Genomic DNA, 19690 nt, shown 5'->3' on the forward strand with positions numbered 1-19690 from the left:
TCATCATGACTTCTAAATACAAGATAAGATATGAGAATATTCATCCAATAAGAAAAGCTGATGAAGCAGTAAATATTCTAGTCAACCACTTAAAATAACCTTAATTTGTTTAGTAAGGCACTCAAATAATGTTTTTTTTCCTAAATATTATTATTAGATGTTTTAAGATGAAAACTGTTTTTGAAAACAATTTTTGTGTGTAAAAAGTTTCTTCGTTTAGACGACCTTCAATTATGCTTTTAAGTATGGTGCGCAACAGAGTGAAGATGATTCATAATCTTATTAATATCCAATTATGGCCATTACATGCTAAAAAATAATAATTAAATTTCCTGTATTTGTTCTCCTCATGAATATGCATTAATTAGTCTTTTGAATGCAGTTACTATATTATATTATGTTGTTTAGTGTTAAATGTATTGTATTTAATACAAATATTATTATACTTAAGATTGAACGCATTTGTTGAAGTATATGTTTAATTTCTAGAATCTAAGTTCAGGTATAGCAAGTTCCATATACTCCAAGTAATTCTGCAACATCACGTTTTACTTTAGTTAGATAAGGAATCTGATACGGTGACCCCAACCATGTTTTGTTTTACTACCATGTTTATGGTATAGGTTTTGTCCATCAGTTTGAAAAATGCTAAAACCTAAGTGTTGAAGATGTTAATTGTGAAAGTTATTAGTTGGCTCATAACCCTACTCATTATCTCGTAATCTCTCAAGGAGCTAGTTCGAAACAATTCAAACTTTCACGGAAAAACCTTCACAATATCTCAGAATCACAAAACGAACGTGGGATTTGTTAATTGTCGTAATATTAATTTAAACTAAAATGCCACCTCGAACATTATCAGTTTATCCACAGTTCATCCAACTAATTAAACATTCCCTTTGAGGGTTTCAAAGTTTAAAGCGGTATTTTCGTTTCAATGTGTGCTCAAATAAAACTGATTCAGCATCAATGGTGGTGTGTGGCCTAAAGTAACCCAAAAGTGCCACTAGAGACCACGCATCGCATCGGCGATTACGCAACGCAAGCGAGTTGACCTTTGAGGCGCGGCAAGCGACATTTCGAATAATCCATCGCTTGTGATTGGTCAACTCGCTTGCACTTACGTCCTGCGTTGCGTTCTAGTGGAAATCTAGCTTTAATGGGAACCAAACCCAATGTGTCTTTTATACACAACTCAATTGGACATTGCATTATGTCATTGTATGCCTACAGCATAACTAAACGGGTTGCAATGACTTGCTAAATTAAATATATAAAGTCATTTTACGATTTTGATATGTCTATAACTGATATTGACATTTCATACTTAATTTACTTCTGAAGAGAATGTATTAAGATAATTGTTTTAAAGTTTCGTTTTGAATAATCTTGTTGACATAAAATTAATTTTTAAGAAAGGTAACAGCTGTGTTAAAACGGTTTTTTATGTTTGAATAACAAGTGCTTTCAGACAAAACTATCATAGATTATCAAATAGTGGTAGACATTAACCTCATTTTTTGTGTAAGAAATATGAAATATATTTGACGTTTCAAAAGTCAAGAATAATTACTTGATAATTTGATCATCTGACAATAAAATTTAACGCTAGCGTATTTTGTTGCGTGCAGACAACAGACCGGGTTGATTTAGGAAATGTTAAAGATGTTGTGAATAGGGGCGTGCCAGAGGGCAAGCGGGAAGGAGTATGCCCATCATTTTATATTGGGGTTTTAAGGTAATTACCTTATCCTGTGAACGATGATCTGTCTACTAAAATTTTAATGACATCTTCCGTACGATTTATAAACGAATAGCAGTAGTGACTTTTAACATTAGATAAAGATGAAAACAGCGTGTACTTCAACCACACTGGCACGCGCGCGTAAGCTGTATTCGCTTACAACGAAAGTGATCTCTATCCACATGGTTATTTTTTAAATATTATATATACAAACTATTATTTATGGATAACAAGTTTAAAAACAAAAATTACGAAAAAAAGGAGGATAACAATGATCAAATAGATATTCGATTGTTAGATTTACAACAAATATAACATATTACTGATTAACTAATACTAATAATGTCATATCGTTGAATGAATGAATAAAGTGGTGGTTCAAGCCAGAAAACACAAAAGAGAAAACAAAATCTCTATCTCTCTATCGGTTCGTGGAAGAGCAACCGAACTGCAAATTCCTGCAGTTTTGTCTCTATCGGCGTACGAGTATCGAAGATTCATTTTATACCTACTTGGTAGTTTGACAAACAAAAAAAAGAACTGTTTGTTGTAATTATTTATGTTTTACAATCTGAAAACTGATAACTCTTGCCTGTTTTGGAAAAGGAACATGAAAACCACATGTCACATATTACATAGAGTTTAAAAGGTGAATATACCATGTGATTTGTAATTCGTACCCATTCTATTGGGGATTGTAGGACGCAGCCAACATATTATAGTGATACGTTAAAATCAGCCAAAAACAGTGCTAAATATCGAATGATAGGCCCATGTTGGATCATCAACCGTATACAACAAGCGTGTGTTAAACTAGCTTGGTTCCCAACTTGGACGACACAACTCAACTACGTAAGCGCAACGTGAGCAATTTGACCAATCACATTGATTATCGCTTGTCATCGCTTTGTCATCGGTCAACTCGCTTGCGTTTGCGCTTATGTCCCTTGTGTTGCGTTCTAGAGTGGAAATAGCGTTACCTAACAACAATAGTTATACAGCATTTTTTTATTAATTCAATGGTAGGCCTATACAAAATCATCATCATGTAAACCACGCGGTCGGCCTACAAGGCTCTCAAGTGAATATAATTATAATTAGATTATTTTAGGAAGTCCTTACCACAACTTAACTTCTAAAATTAGCACAAGGTATCATGCATTAAATATCACTGTAATCCTAAGCAACGTTAAGAAAGCCTGATTTGAGGGGATTAGGTTTAACTAGATACTAAGAGTTTAGATTTACATCAAGAAAGGTTCATTGGCCGGAGATAAAAAAAAAATCATCGAACTGGGAATAGTGTTCCAGATTCCGTACATGACTCTGAGAGAACGGAGTACAAAAAAAAAGAAAAAGAGTTTTTAAATCTAGCATAGTTGATGACGGTTCTAAATGAGATCGACTGTGAACGGACCTTTATAATAGGGCCTAACTGTCCCATGCTCAATAGTCTCAATAGACACTTAGGTCAACACGTATATAATGCTAGTTATAGTTAATGTCCATCAATATGCTGAATAGTTCCTGTTCAATATCCCCCTGGATTAAAACGGTAGTAAAACAGACACGAGTGCAAAGTCAAGTAATTATAAAGGATTAAAAAAAAAGTGACATACCAAATGGATTCATACTAGCCGGTATTATAAAAAAAAAGTCGATTCTCTAATTGGTTCTTTAAATCAAATATCTTAAAAAGTTGATTACTTTTAACAAAGATCTTTGGTAGTGGTTTGGGGGCGCTGTGTCATGAGAAGCCGTCTGTTGTAGTCTGCGCGTCGTACTTACGTTACGTTAATTAATTCTGGATTTTTATCATCTGTTTTGGTGAGTAAGTATTTATTTATTTATTTATTACACTATAAAGACATTGCTTTACTATACATTACCTTGTTTTCAGAAATTCCATATTTCCTGTCTTTATACGAGTAGGCACGTGTGGCCTTATTCCTAGGCCTATTTATGTTAGAGCCATCGTCGAGGAGGAGGAGCAGGACGACCTCATGATCTCTCACTGCCTGGGAACCAAGCATAGGCAGTCTACCATGATAGCTATGGGAGAGGGTACGAAGTCCTAGCCCTGGTATTCTTTTCCTACCTGTTTTTAAAAAATTCACATCACGTATCGTGGCTATAAATAGGCACTAGGCCTTCATCTAGCCTCGCATAATAATATAATTATTATTACTAGGCCTACTGCTGGTCTGCATTATTTTACTTTCAATTTAAGAATCATATAGGTCTAACATCAGTATCTGTCAAACCTCAGGACATTCATCAGTTTTATGGCCAGGTGTCATTCAGAATAAAAGCAGGACACATCATAAAGACATTTTGATGTCACAAAATGTCAAAATCAATTATTCATCATGCATCCGGACCGTGCATGAAGTATATGTAGGGCCTGCATTCTGTGTCATTTTCTGATAGTGAATATTGGTAGATTCAATATTTATAGTTTTCAATGATATAATGGTATGTGGAAATTAAATGTTTACCCTAAACTGTGCAATGTAATTATACTGAAAGTAAGGTATTCTGGGTAAGATGAGGTTTGCAGAAACCAGTCTGGGTTCAATATCCTATGATTCTAATGTTGTATTTTATTGATTACTTTTGCAACTGAAACATAATTATAGGTCTAATGCACTTAATTATATTAATTTACAAAGTAAAAGCAACATTTACATAGGTTAAAGCATGGAGGTATAGAATATATTTAGGCCTATACCTCCATGGTTAAAGTAAGTGTATAATTATGCTGTGTGGACAAAAATATGATACACCCGATTTTCGTACGGGCTGGAATATGCAGTTTCTTGTCTCCTGACTACGACTTTTTTTCCACCTATGCTATACAGTGCCAAATACGTCATTAATGATATACAGTAATGTTGCATATTGTTGACTCATGTTTTCATTTATGTGATTCATGAATAAAATATTACAAAGGTTACCTTGGTTAAATGAAGATATCATCTAAGCGCTGGTCGGAGCTGTTTCTTTTTGTTAAGTTGTGTTATAAGTTCCACTAATTTGTAATTAGTATAAAATAAACATTTCATTTTGATAAATTATTTGAGTTATGTATCTGCAAGTCAATTTCACTTTTGTTCTAGTTTTCACTGGAGACTGTTCGCGTTTCCTTTCTGGAAATTTGAAAGTAAAAAACTGAATAATACGTCAAAAGACAATGTGAAGTTAATAAACACTGATCATCATCTAGAAATTTAATCTAAAGCAATTGTTAACTTACAACCCTGAATTGTTGAGGTTGTACACAGGAAGTAGGCCTATACAAGAAGAAACGGAACAATGAATCATTGTCAATACTATTACTAAGGTGTGCGTTGATAATACCTTTTTACACGCGCGCGTCGACTTTATGTCGCTCGTCGCGCGATATAAATAAATGACGTATACAAATTGTTCAATTTTGTGTTTTATTCGTGAAGTTGATATATTACACAGCCATATATCGATACTCTCAATATTAAAATAATTAAATATAGTTTATCTATAAACTTATAACAACATCCGAATCAACGATAAACATAATAATTAATGAAAACATAATAATACAAAATTACAGAAATTAAAAGTAGTATTATAATTCTAACTAAATAATTATATTTTATTATACACAGAGTAGAGTATTGCATTATAAAAATATGAATAATCATGAAATTAAAATAACGAAATGCAACTTTACCAGATCAATGGTGTTGAATTAATTTTATAGCACGTACATTATAATAATACTATACATTGTTGATTGTATTTGAAAAAATAATTATTTAATGCAAATCTGACATTTCGGACGAACAATGTACAAAGAGCCCATAGACAGACGCTAGAAAATCCCGCCAAAATAAAAATGGAACGACCGACATACCATAATAAAATAGTGGGCACCAAGCAATCACAATTTGTATTGATATTTATTTAAAAAAATAAACTTTTGTACAGTAAATTGATGTCACGTAAAGACAACTTTAAAGCTTGGTTCCTACTTGGACGCAACGCAGTGACGTAGATGCAACGACACATCGCGTCGTGGTGATAACATTGCGTTGCGTGCAAGTTGGAACCAAGCCTAATGCATATAATCTTGCACATTCCCTACCAACTAGGCACTGTTTGTGTTGAATATAGTTTGCATTAAAGTTAAAATTCACCAGCACTATTACACCACATACATCAACCATTATCGTAATTGTTTTGCCAAATTACATTATCGTGTCTTGCTAAATCTCCAAAATCCAAAACCTATTAAAACTACTCCAACTGCAAGCACACTGCAGATGATCCTAATTCGAATGGTTTGTCCACTTACAGCTGTTTCTTCATTTTCGTCTGCTACAGTATCGGTATCTGTACCTTCTAAATTATTTGCTACTTTGTTAGTTTCATTCTTGTTGTCTGCAGGAGTATCGACAACTACTGGCGCGTCATCGTTTACTTCGTTCACATTTTCTTCAGTTGCTTCGACGTCATCTTCTGCATGAACGTCACTCTGTAGTTCGGGTAATTCTACTTCGTTCGCGTTGAGTTCATCAGTAACATATGCTGTTGTTTCCATCATTGGGTTAGCTGTCTGATTTGTTTCAGTTGAGATCTCCGTTGGTTGGATGTTCTGGTTTGGAGTGTCACCTCGGTTAATTGGTGGTGGTGTGGTTGCATTTTCTGCATTGTCACCGACAGTTGGCATTGCAAAGTGATTAGTAAATATCATTGATGGATTATTTTTTTCAGCACCTGGTGATGGCGATGGTGAATCAGTTTTAGTTGTTACCATTTCTTTACCTGCTTTTGGTGAAACAGAAGGGTTAACGATACCGGAGTTAGGATTTCCAGCGGTAGCCTGGTCAGCAACGGGTAGATCTGCTGTGAACACACCATTAGCAGCTCCTTCAACCGAGGCAACTACACTTATTTTAGTAGGTATTTCAGACGCTGGTTCCATCTCGAATACAATTGTATTTTTAGAAGGTTGTTCTATTTCGGTTTTAGTAACAAATAGTACAGATGAGGCATTGCCCCGAAAACCATGAAAGTCATATACTATGCATGCAACCATTTTGCCATGATCACTCAATTTGACAGGATCTATTCTTAATCGAGGATGACCATCTCTAAATGATAGTCTTGGATCTTCCAAATGTATTTCTTCTTCGCCGAGTGACCAGTACACGTCATAATTGTTCATATCACCGGGTGCAATGCATGTAAACGTTGCTCTAGAACCTTCATTCGCAACTTTAATTTGTGGCTTTATTTGAACAGAAATGTCAAGACCTAACGGAGTTAAAGAGCAAGTACGCAAAGTATTTCCAATCGCGATTCCCGACGCTTCACAAACAAATTCTACTCCACGATCGGTGGCTTGTAATACTTTTCGGTAACGATTCTCTGTCATTGCTCCTGATTTACCATAATGTCCATCTAAAATCTCATTACCACGGAACCATGTCAGAGTTGCTGGTGGAAGCCCACCTTCTGAGTCGCAGATTAGATCAACAGCGGCGCCAACAACCGCTCCCTCGGGCTCAACTCGACATCTTGGATACTGGGGACCTGGTGGTACTAGTACACTTAGTGTAGCATGACGACTGATTGTCTTTAAACCAGATGGCTCGTTATATAAACAAGCGTATCTGCCAATGTCAGATTTCTTAACATTGGTTATGTACAGTGAGTACTCACCAACAGACGGCTCGCCGATGATTCTATACCTATCTTTCATGTCATCTCCAAACATATCATATGGATCTATAACATAGTCCATACTAATATATCGTCCTGTGTTTACTCGCTGCCAAAATATTGTCCCACGATCAGAAACTCCCGTCACCGAACAGGATAACAACACATCTTCACCTTTCAAAGCTGTTATGCTTTTTGGTTCAATTACAAATTCGAACCCACTGACCAAGCCAAATGTAAACAACACCAAAATCAAGTTAAGTTCCATGATTAAAATACCTATAGTGTGTTAGCTTTAAAATATAATATCTTGAAATGTTCTCCCTGCCCGCGTATTGACTGTACGCAGGTTTTGCCAGTGTTTGACGCACTCTGTATCGCAGTGCCTTTATGAATGTTTCGTGTTTTCCCGTCAATTAGGTTCACTTCCTATGACTGGTTCATTGGATAAAACCTCATGACATCATTTCAAAGTTTCTAATTGGAAATATCTGACTGACCTGAAGACAAATGCGTCGATTTGATTTTATGTGTTGGTATACAGCTGTTTGCTATTTAGTCAGTCTCTTTGACATTTTAAATATAAGACGGTTTAAAATCAAATTTGGCTGTAGGTGTAAAGGCACTCATTGTTGTATTGAATTGAAGTCATCTTTAGAACATTTGTGTGTTTGTATAATTGTAAGTTAATAAACCAACGTTCTACAGTATGATTAATTGCATAAAATAACCTAATAAAAATTAATAATATTATCGATTCTATTAACTCTATAATTATGTTTTTTTATCACCCCAAAATACAGTGTCAAACATACTGTAGGATGCGTTCGAGCCTAGTAATTTACCGGGACTAGGGGATCTACTGTATGTATCCACCCAATGAGTTTGGTTCATGAACCCAATCATTGTCGCCACCAAGTTATATTATGTTTTCACATTAATGTATTCACAGTTTTTATTTCATATTGTGCGATAATAACACTTAAGCATACTTTATAAAAACTCGGGAAAGTCCCTAAGAATTTATACTGTATATGTTTGAAGCAAAATCAAATGCCTTAAAATGAAATAACATGTTTAGGGTCGTTTTGGCGTTGCGTCAAGTTTTTCTTTTTTCCTTCTTTTTAAATTGTTCTTTTCTTCTGGAAACTTCCCAGCATCATTTACATCAGTGCACTGACCGACGATCTGGAAAAAATACGTTATATTTCGCATCTTTGAACTTATTTCGTTTCTTTGTGAAAGTTTTGTTTTCCGACACTAAATCAAGGTTTTGATTGCTTCTGATTAAATTACTTTTCTTATCATCTAATACCATTGTAAGTCTTTTAAGGCAGCCTACTTGAACTGATGGTACGATTAGTAAATGTATTGGGGAAAGTACTTACCTTTTGTATGACGTTCGCAATAACCTTTGGAAAGAATGCTGTGCCAAATTGTTAGTTTTCATGTACACTCTTGCAAATTAAACATAATTTAAATTTTATTAAACCATGCATAGTCCGCTTCAAGTTTGTTAATGTCTGTTCTTTTCAGTTATGTTATTATCTTCTTCTTGGTTGGTTGTTCATAAACTATTCACAATTACTGTTTTTACAAGAGTATCGGTGTTTCTGGACGCCATAACCCGTGTAATGCCTATTGCGATCAGATATCAGACGTTATAAATTGTGTTTTAGTCTTTAATACTGTATGTAGATAAATTGAAATAAAGAAACAGATTATTGATTTATTATTACGGTAATAAACTGTCCAGAGTGAAGGGTACGGGAAAGTGACTAATACAAAGATTATTAAAGCCAAGAAAGTTATACAAAAGATGACATCTAGGTGCGTGAGAGTCATTCAGTGAACTTAATCCGAAAACGATGCATCATTATGTTAAATATTAAAGAGGTCAGATTTATGTCAGTTCCAGGTCTTCTGTTAAAAAAACATCATAAAAACTTTTTTTTTTATTTATTGAGTTCAGTGAATAGAACAATTTCCCGGGATTCAGAAATAATTCAAGTTTTTCCCGAAGTAAGCATGCACTCCGTCATCTTTTCAGCAACTTACGTAGTCATTTTATTGGTTATTACTTTCTTTTCCATTCATCAGTGTAGGCTAGGCAATCTATCATTTTGAGTGAAACTAATTGCAAACACCCTAACCCTTTTTTTTAATGGTCACATATGATGAGGAGATCAAATTTGAGCATCACACCTCTGTCACTCATCCCGATGGTATGCAAATTAGCTTAATATGCAAATTAGGGTGAATCTACAGGGTTACCATATCTCAAAAACTACTAGTCAGAGAGAGATGATTTTTTTTTCACTTATTTATTCAAAATGTATATATTTATATTTGCTCTAATGAAACGTTTTACGAAAAAATGACCGAAATTACATTTGACCCTCGACCATTTTCAATGTTTGCATACGGTACACAATGTGACTAAAATGTCCCTATAGATTTTTGTTTTGCCCTCAAATGATTTAGATACAGGTTTCCAATAGCCAGCGTAGGACCGCTTGGTAATTCTCAACATCACACCTTTGTCACACGCCTCGAAAGTATGCAAATTAGTTGTACAAAATGTTTCATTAGAGCGAATATAAATCAACTCTCTAGCGTCAGTGGTTTTCAAGATATTGCATATTTCATGTTTTTAATTTTTTTATTTATTCAATTTCTGCCATATACAATACAAAAAAAAAGACAAAACGAAATATAAAAGGCAAGGAAAGACCAAACACCTGTGCTAGTTGGTCAACCCAAAACAGTGAACAGAAATAAACAAAAAAATTACATTCTACAATAAAGCATCTACAAGAAAGCGACCAACTACACACATTTTCAACATGAAAATTATTTTTAAAATAAGTATTGAGATTACTACTTATTAATTTATAGTTATAAATAGTTTATCACTTTAAGTGCTGGTCTAAAAGTAATGACCATATAAGGAAAAATTTTTCGTAATTCTCAAAACGAAACAAGGAAGCAAGTATTGTATTCAAAACAATTGATTTTACATATATCAACTAAAACAACACCATACAAATTACCACAATTTGATACATTTCTGGAAACTAATCGTCGGGAAGAGATTAAATTTGAAAATTTGTATTGTTATTTCCTTTTCCTTTATTTTAAATTATTGAAAACTGCACAACTACATGATAAACTATTTTTATCGAAAAAGATGAAGTAGTAATATGGGAGAAGAATAGGTTGTATTATATAATATATTACAATATGTTAATCCATGCTTTGCAACATAACATATTGTATTCTAGAGACTTGATTTTACTGTATGGATATGGGCTATGTACTTCAGGTAGTGTAGTATCTACACACATTTTAGTCGCATTATGTATGCAAACATTGAAAAATGGGGTCGAGGTTCAAATATTGTACTTCCGGTAATTTTTTCGTAAAATGTCTCAGAGCAAATATTAATAATTATATACCTTCTGAATAAATCAGTGAAAAAATCAACTCTTTCTGACTAGTAGTTATGGTAACCCTGTAGATTCACCCTAAAATTGCATATTTAAGCTAATTTGCATATCATCGGGATTAGTGACAGAGGTGTGATGCTCAAATTTTGATCTCCTCATCATATGTGACCATTTCAAAAAAATCTCTGTTTGCAATTTGTTTCACTTTGGGCTGTTTTTTTAGATAGATTGCCTAGCCTAGTGGAAAATTACTTCCATTTATTGTCATTTACATATAAAATATACATAGAAATTATGTTTGCTCTGAGATATACAAAAACAGAAAAATTGTTAACACAATGTGGCTAAATTGTTGACAAAATCACATTATTTTTCTTCTTGATGACCTACATCGTCTTGTCAGAATGACGTCACGTGACTACATGATTATATCTACTAAATGGTTAATTAACAAGCATATTTCAGCAAAACTTGTCCAAAGTCATCTACATAATCATTGCTAGTAAACGCCTCGGGATCACATGTCTACAGGGCGTAAAATAAGGAATTTTACGATAACCCCCATTCTAGTCGCGGTTCAATTATATCTACGCATGCGCAGACGTATAAACTGTATTATACCCTGATTCCCGGGTGATTCGACGGGGATTGTGTACCTGGCTCTCTAAAAATCAGTTCTATAAAAAGATCATTCAAGATCTGCTATCGTATTCTACACTCCTCGTTATGTACAAGAAATACAAGATTACATCAATGTTTATTGTGTAATCATGATCCATTACGGTGTCGTGACGTGGCAGTCGTCTCGAACTAAAAATCAAACCGTTTGATAACTAAATAGTGCAGTTCAATATTATGTTTAGATATTTTTATTTTATTTTTTAGACGTGGCAGTCGTCTCAAACTAAGAATCAAACCGTTTGATGACGATAACTAAATAGTGCAGTTTAATATTATGTTTAGATATTTTTATTTAAATTCGTAAATTGTTAGGTAATATGTCTGACTCATTTCATTCAATACTGAATGAAGATTCAATTATTTTTCCTCAGATCATCGAGGTGCTAATTTTGTCGACGGTCCACATTTTCTTTCTTAAAACACGAAGTGGTAATATTATTCACTTCGTTCTTAAAAAAGTATCAATTGTACGCACTTGTTTTGAAGTAAGTGTAGAAGATGTAAACTGTATTTATTCGGCGTAAGACATACTCAAGTACAACTTAAGACAAGTCTGGTACTTTCAATTCAGTATCATTGATACATTGCTCAACTAATAATTTCCTAATAATTTAATAACTTCTCAACTATACAAGTATATTTGTATTTGTATAATGTTGTATTTTTTACGTGTTTTAATATATATCTAAAAGCTCTTATAACGTATTTCCATTATAACTTAAAGGCTGTTTGATTAAGACCTTGGTTGCCAAACGGTAACAAAAGAGAGAAATAAATGGAGAAGAAAAACCGAATACAGCATTAAACGAAATATTGAACCGCTTTATATGTTTTGAATGTCGTGAGGAGAACTTCTACTAGTGTGTCAAATATAACCAAATGATGGATTGATTGATTAATGTATTAATTATTTTTGGGTATTTTTAAGAAGGTGTTAATCCTCAATTTATTTTTGGCTGATGTTTCCTCTCTTGTCTCCGTTGTTTATTCCTTTTCAAATTGTCGTTGACCAATCAAAGGTCCACAGTTGACAGAAGCCACAGCATCCTGAAGTAGGACTTAGCAAATGATGCATGACAAAATAACTAATGTTAACATACTTAACTTTTTCATTCCATTTTTTTGCAATGCATTTGGTAGACTTGTTTCTTTTGACTAATATCATTAATGGTAAAATAATCCTCACTTTTCAATTGATAGACTTTTTTCTTTTTACTAGAGCTAAATGGATTACCATGGTAAAATACTTTTTCATTTCCATTTTTCTTTTGCAATCGGCATATTTGTTTCGTTTGGCACAGAGAACTTGAAAAACATGACAAACTAATATAAATTTATTTTTTACAATTGGTAGTCTTGATTCTTTTTTGGCTAGAGTAGGACTTAAATGTATGACTAAATAAATCAGATTTTGTTTGCACTCGTTTCTTTTGGCTAGCCAATCCATACTATGGTCCAAATTATGTTTTCAATCATCAAATATAAGGAGAAGGAAGTTTTTCTTGGTGTTTATAATTGTTTTTTTTTTAGTTGATTTTTGTTTGTTGTATTAATCGTTTTTTACCTTTAATAAATTAATAAAATCCCCCTCCTCTCTGTACAATTACAATAATGTCTTCTAGTTTCTATTCCATAATACAATATCTGCACGCAATGCTGCTCTTAATGTGATTTATTTTTTCTAAGTGAAACGTACAGTCCCATAGCTAATGAACACTACTACAACAAATTAGATTATGTAATATTACATTACCTAATTGTTGGGGCTTATATTTTGATTGAATACCACTTGTGTAGGAATGTCAATTTAAGTTTCAGATAAAAATTAATGTTTTAAAATACTTGACTTGTCATCCCATTTTTTTGGTTCAATTGGTATATAGACTCATTTCTTTCCACTTATCGGGTGGATACTTTTTTTTTATATTAATTTGAATTGTATGAATATTATATTTGAATCACTGTTCTTGACGCGTGCAATTGTTTTCCCTTGTGTCTCACCCTACACTACTGCAAGGCCGTTGATTACACAGCAAAGAGAACGTCTATGTTCCCGGTGGATTAACTTACAAATGAATCATACCCCCGGTTCGTCAATCGATTAATCTCTCATTTTTTCTGTGTTAGGTAGAGACTGTATTTCACTATTTACATAGATTTTAATCGTTAGTGACACCCTCCGTTTCTTTACCCTATGCTGACAAAGTAATACGAAGCGTCGTAAGTTGACATAAATGCACGCGCGCGCAAAGTGGGTACCAAGCTCGCGTTCCCGCTAAATTGTGCAACAAGTACACGTCAGCGTAGCGCAAGCGAGTTGACCAATGAGAAAGTGTTCGAATAATAAATTACTTGTGATTGGTCAAATTACCTCCATTCTTCTACGTGCGTACTGTACGTTTCAAGGACGTAAGTTATATAACTTATATTGTTTCTGACAACAATTTTACGGTAGTCATGACTTTGCTCAATTTAAAAAAACATCAAAAAGAAACCGTGGTCATCATTTTGTGAAATTGAATAATCTTAAGTTTCGCTAAAGTAAGTTTCGCTAAAGTAAAAGACTACTATTGTATACTATAACAAAAGTGAAAAGGAACAGAACTTGTTGTAGATACATTGTATACATGTATGTAAGTGTTTAGATGTTGTATACAGAACTGTAGCCTGTGAATATAAGTGAAATGTCTCTATATTATGCTAATATACTAGAAGGCTTTGAACTACTTTCAATATAACTACTTTAGGCTACTTTTAAGTCGATGTTGATAGATTTAAACCTAACTTCCCTAAAGTTAATGGAACACAGATGCTTGCTTTGACGAATGATATTTATATTAATAACTATACTTGTAAATCTTTTGATTCAGTGAAAAATTCATCAAGAAATTCATTTGAAATGGCTCAATTCCACGGTCAGATAGGCCTACATTATACATAGTTATAGTTATTACAATTATTCAAATCATCACAATATCCAATTTTAAATTCTACTCTGAGAAGGCCCAAATCTACAAAAAAAATCTTCTGTGAAGTATCGTTTAAAATATTTATTATCTAAAGAAAAAAAAAACATTCGTTGTTCATTCGTTACACACATCGTTGACGAAATAAAATAGAATCGGTAAATATTTAAGTTAAATCTCCATATTTAAAGCCCCCTTCCCTACGTTTTTTAGATCTAATTTAAGATCACAAACTATATTTAATGTAAAAATAATACTATATGGTCCTATTGCGATAACTTTTTTCGTCTTTAAACGGTTAAAAATGTGAAAAATAAGTCGATTCTAATAATTATAGCGGCCCGCTATAAATCCCAAAATGCATTGCGCGCGGATTGATATTTTTGTTTTTCACATGTAATTCGCCCACTTTGCGATCGATCGTGAGGCCAAAACAAATGGAAGACTCCTAACTTTTCAGCGAAAATACCGGGTTTTCCCCAATTTGTATCAACGGAGTCTGTCAAAAATAGAAAGACAATTAATGCAGCAACTATACAACGTCAGGCTAGGTATATAGCTAGAGTACGATGTTCGTACGTTACCGATGTTTACCAGCTAGGCCTACAAAACTAAGCCTAGCTAGGCTAGGCCTAAGACCGTCCACGAGAGGTCGATCGCCGCGAGCTACTTAGGTAGTGCATTGTTTCTCACTTTTTATCATAATTTACCATAAAACGTACATTTAAGACAAGGAATGACATGGTTTAATGTTTTTAAAGTGATATATATGTATTATTTTCCAAAAAACGTCCAAAATTGCAGGGAAGGGGTCTTTAAATGACTCTACAAAAATAAGGTTCAGTTTCTCACACCACTAAGACATTCATAGCAATACCGACAATTTATCCAATTAAAGAATTTCCTTAAAACCGACGAATATGGAATTAGTTCCGCACAAATTAATTACTAAATCAGCTCATTCGACAAAATAATCATCATCGTAGAGTTATCTATGATTTCTTGATATCCTTCAGATTTCCAAACATATCTGTATCTTTAGACCTGCTATACTGATAGTAAGCACAAACTAATCAACAATTAAGAACGATAATTAATGACTTAGGCTGTAATTGTGTACATGCTTATCGCATCCTTGTTAAGCCTAAAACATTAGAAACGAAAATATGCAAAGATTTTTTTAAGGAATTCAATGTCGCTGACATATTTTGGAAATGATAAGCGATGACTAATAGCTCTAAATATTGTATAAATTAAAACAGCAAAGACATCATTCCGACAATAATTAACATTGAATGAATTAGTTGTATTGGTTCAACAAAGCAAATGCACATAGTTCAGTAAAGATTTAAACTTTTGCAGAAGTATTTATTCAACCTCCCACATTAATCTGTCTTAAAACTGTTCACTTCGTCGTCGTCTCAAAATTATGAAATTATCCATGTTTCAAATCAATTTATTTATCGCGTAATGACATCTGTATATACATGCCTAATGTGGATAATCCTTCATCGGTGAACATATAATCTGGCTAGTCAGTGTTATAGTTTAGTTCATTTGATCACTTTGACAATATGACAACATTTCAAAGTTTTACGGTAATTTAAAAATAAACATAAGTTTAAGTATGTTTAAACTATATGTAGATTTATATCAACGTGACTAAATCGAACTCATGCCTTGACGTTTCTAATGAGACGATTGCTACCAAACATTTTCACCCTAATAGAGTAATCAAGCAGACATTTGTTAAACTTAAAAGGATTTTTTTATTTTTAACCCGGTGTTTATAAAGTATGAAATTTAATCTTCCTTAACATCTTTTTCGAAAACATTTAATATTCAATAATAGTAAAAACAGATATAAAGAAGAAGTGAATAAGTGTGTATTTCTAAATTATAGCGCTAAATACAAATGTTATACAGTTTGTAATTGCTAATATATAATGAATCATAGTTCAGCAGTAAAAAAAGTATAGTATTAGTCACTAGAAAACTACCCTGTGGGAACTATGTCTCATGACAGCAGACAGAGAATGATAAAGTCTTTAGTTGATGGAGATTAAATTATTCTTACGTGAAACATTCTTGTGTCTCTGAAGACTATAATGCACTCTTGGTTATATAATTGTACACCCGCTCGCCTTCTGTAAATATGATAAGGTTGTAACTTTAAGATCATGCATAATTGTCTGGCATTAAACGAACAAATTGGTGAGTGTACTAGAGAGTACCAATCTATCAATTTGTACAACTAGATTTTAATTTTAGTTTTAATAGCAGTGCATTCTTTTCTTACTTCACAACAATTTTCAGAATATCACGAAATACTTCCCAATAACAAAATTAATTGGTAAAGTAGGGTTATCTTGGGAAAGAAATATACCAGATTTTGGATTGTTTTAAGTTATGTGACAATGTGCACATCGCGCATTTAATTGAATTTAAACAGATTTTTACTGTTTCGTCAGTGTTTGAACTTAAAGAAACTTTGACACTGTTAACGTTATTTTAAGACAGAAGATCTAAGCCAGTTTTTAACATTTCAGCAAATTAATTTTGAAACTTAATTAAATTATATATTATCCGAAATAACTGGTTTTTATTTCAAAAACGAAGTAAAGATTTGAATAATTAATTTTCACAAATGTACGTATAATGCACACCAGATTAATCATTTTGAAAGAACGCTTCTGGGATATAAACCATGATTTGTACAACGCAGTTTCAATCTTGTTATGTAAGGGTACAGATACTTTCCATTTTATTTCGAATCATTAGTCTCAATCACCACTCATATAAAGATAACGAACCACTTAATACAAGGCAGCGTTAAATTGACAATTATTAACACTCTTTGTATCTCTTTTAGGACTAATTGAAGATGACCAGTAAACGCTGTGCAGGTATCTGAAGCTACAGGAAGAAGAAGAGGAAAACGTAAGTACGAACTGTATAAATTACTGAATATTAATGAATGTCCCTCTGAGGTATATCTAGAGGATACATACATTAGATGTAAGCACATGTGCTTATAAACATCCGACTGATTAGCTAAGATGAGTTGTAATTTTGTATAATGTTTCTAATCAGTAAACAAAACGTATATTTAATACTGTCCATTATGTAGCCATTTACTCTGACTAGTGTTTTGATTCTAATAATCTGTTACTATTAACTATCTGGTAAAAACCGGTTTCTTTTTTTATAGTGTTTATCTTTTAAATCTTAGTTTCGTGTTTGGTTATTTTGAAGGTTAAAATCTCAAACTTTTACTGATTCGCGAAATATTTATTGCATTATCAGTTAGCGTTAGTTTTTTTTTTAAAGAAAAAATCAATTTCGTTCCCAGCAATGACGTGTTTTGTTTTTAAAAAGTGATACTTCTGCGGTGACCGTTTGTAATTTTTGTATTCTAAAGAAGTTAGGTTGAAATTATTCGCCACTGAAAAGAATAAGTATCATTTCTAGAAAAATGTGTAAATAATCATGGATTGTAAGTAAATAAAGTATTATCCTAAGATGTGTTTTTTCTATCTAACCAGCCTTATGACGATAGTGGGTTGCTTCAGTGTAGGCCTACTTTCTTCATCATTGCAACCGGAAATCGTTCATAATGCACAGGAAAAGAGCAACACATTTAATGTAAAGAGTATGGTATGAAACATACAAAACATTATCTGCTAAAAACACTTTTATAAAAACATCGATGTCTAAAAAAATGTGCAGTCAGGTGGAAAGGTTGTGTAGGGCGTATGCCTCCTATACATAAAATTACTAAAAAGAATAACAAATATATATACAAAAACATCCAAAGGATGGAAACATGAACAGCAATTTCGATTGCAAAAAAGGTTTATTTATCAAAAGAATTATGTAACAGTTATGTTTTGAAATGAAAATAAAGGTGAGTAAACCTCACAAAAGACAAAAAATTATCAGCTATCTTTTGTTAGAAGTGACAAACATACTATATAAACGTATTTTGTTGTAAAATATAGTTTAACATTTAGCAGCCATATATTTTGAAAGACTGTATTGGAAAATTACCAATACTTTAAAAAGCAATTACCAAAAGTAATGATTTGGGAATATGAACATAATTTTCCGTTTTTATTGTACTCTTCTGTCTTCTTGTCAGATTTTAATAGTTTATGACAGTGTGGGTGGGTTTCCTTGCTTCTTAGAATTCTTTTTGTAATATGGAATTTCCAAATAGTGTTATAAACAGTGCCAAGATCATTTTCGCTCCTATGTGCTGTTTATTTATTTATTACATTATTGCAACCTTCCTGCTTGTTTAGGAGTACGTTTACTTTTACACATTGTACTTCATCAGACTAAACTCACTTTAAATTTCCATTTACAGGGGTCATCTAACTCGTCCAATAACCTGTAGAATCACAGACCTTTTTAATAACTTGTTACGAGTTAAATTTAGCAGCCTAGTTTCTGATACACACCTCAGATTATGCAAGCCTTGATTCACATTTTGCGTGACAGAAACAAATGTGAAAGTGCAACAAATGTGATGACTTATGTCTACAAAAGGTGTTCAGATTGAAATATCAACTTGACCTTTTTAAAATAGGTTAGATGAAATTTAGTATCTTACAAAAACTAAAGTTTTCTATAAATACGATACTCGTACTCTCACAGCTAAGTCATAATATATCTGGAATAGGTTAGGCTGGGTTTTAATATCCTAAAACATTACTCACAGCCATGAGTATAATCATAGTAATTTGTATTGACCCATAAAATAACAGAAATGAGTTTTAGTAAACATGAAACATTTTCTCTGTAGTTGTGTAACTCGGTGGGCCTATTTAATTGTGCGTATCGTCACACTTTGTAATACATACGCAGTGCGTATGTATTACAAAGTGTGACGATTATTACAAAGTGCGACAGTACATGCGTAGGCTAAACAAAATATGAGCATGCGTAGAATGATTTTTTTTTGCTCGATAGGCGCGTAACCGCGTGGCGCGCCGTTAAAACGATACATCGCTGCTGTAACTACAAAACATTAATTTTGCATATAGGACCTACAGTGTAATAAGTATAAACTTTCTTGAATTTGAGAATGTGGGCGACTATGGATTTTATTCGCACTGTTACACTTTGTACTAGTCATGTTA

The 19690-nt window shown here is 33.0% G+C and overlaps 3 protein-coding genes across 3 annotated transcripts in view; 2 read left to right on the forward strand and 1 right to left on the reverse strand.

The window, feature by feature from the left end:
- Positions 1 to 19690, forward strand: part of LOC144847417 (uncharacterized) — a 167219-nt gene that overhangs the window by 126571 nt on the left and 20958 nt on the right. The window lies entirely within an intron of this gene.
- The window catches only part of LOC144847424 (E3 ubiquitin-protein ligase TRIM71-like), a 117680-nt gene that overhangs the window by 67556 nt on the left and 30434 nt on the right, over positions 1 to 19690 (forward strand). The gene's annotated exons all lie outside the window — the stretch shown is intronic.
- LOC144847431 (uncharacterized) lies at positions 5180 to 7798 on the reverse strand. The gene has a single exon (XM_078703792.1). It carries the CDS (start codon positions 7716 to 7718, stop codon positions 5979 to 5981), a length of 1740 nt encoding a protein of 579 aa, XP_078559918.1. The 5' UTR covers positions 7719 to 7798; the 3' UTR covers positions 5180 to 5978.

The sequence above is a fragment of the Antedon bifida genome, chromosome 7, assembly GCF_963402885.1.
Source record: "Antedon bifida chromosome 7, ecAntBifi1.1, whole genome shotgun sequence".
In the NCBI taxonomy this organism is placed as follows: domain Eukaryota; kingdom Metazoa; phylum Echinodermata; class Crinoidea; order Comatulida; family Antedonidae; genus Antedon; species Antedon bifida.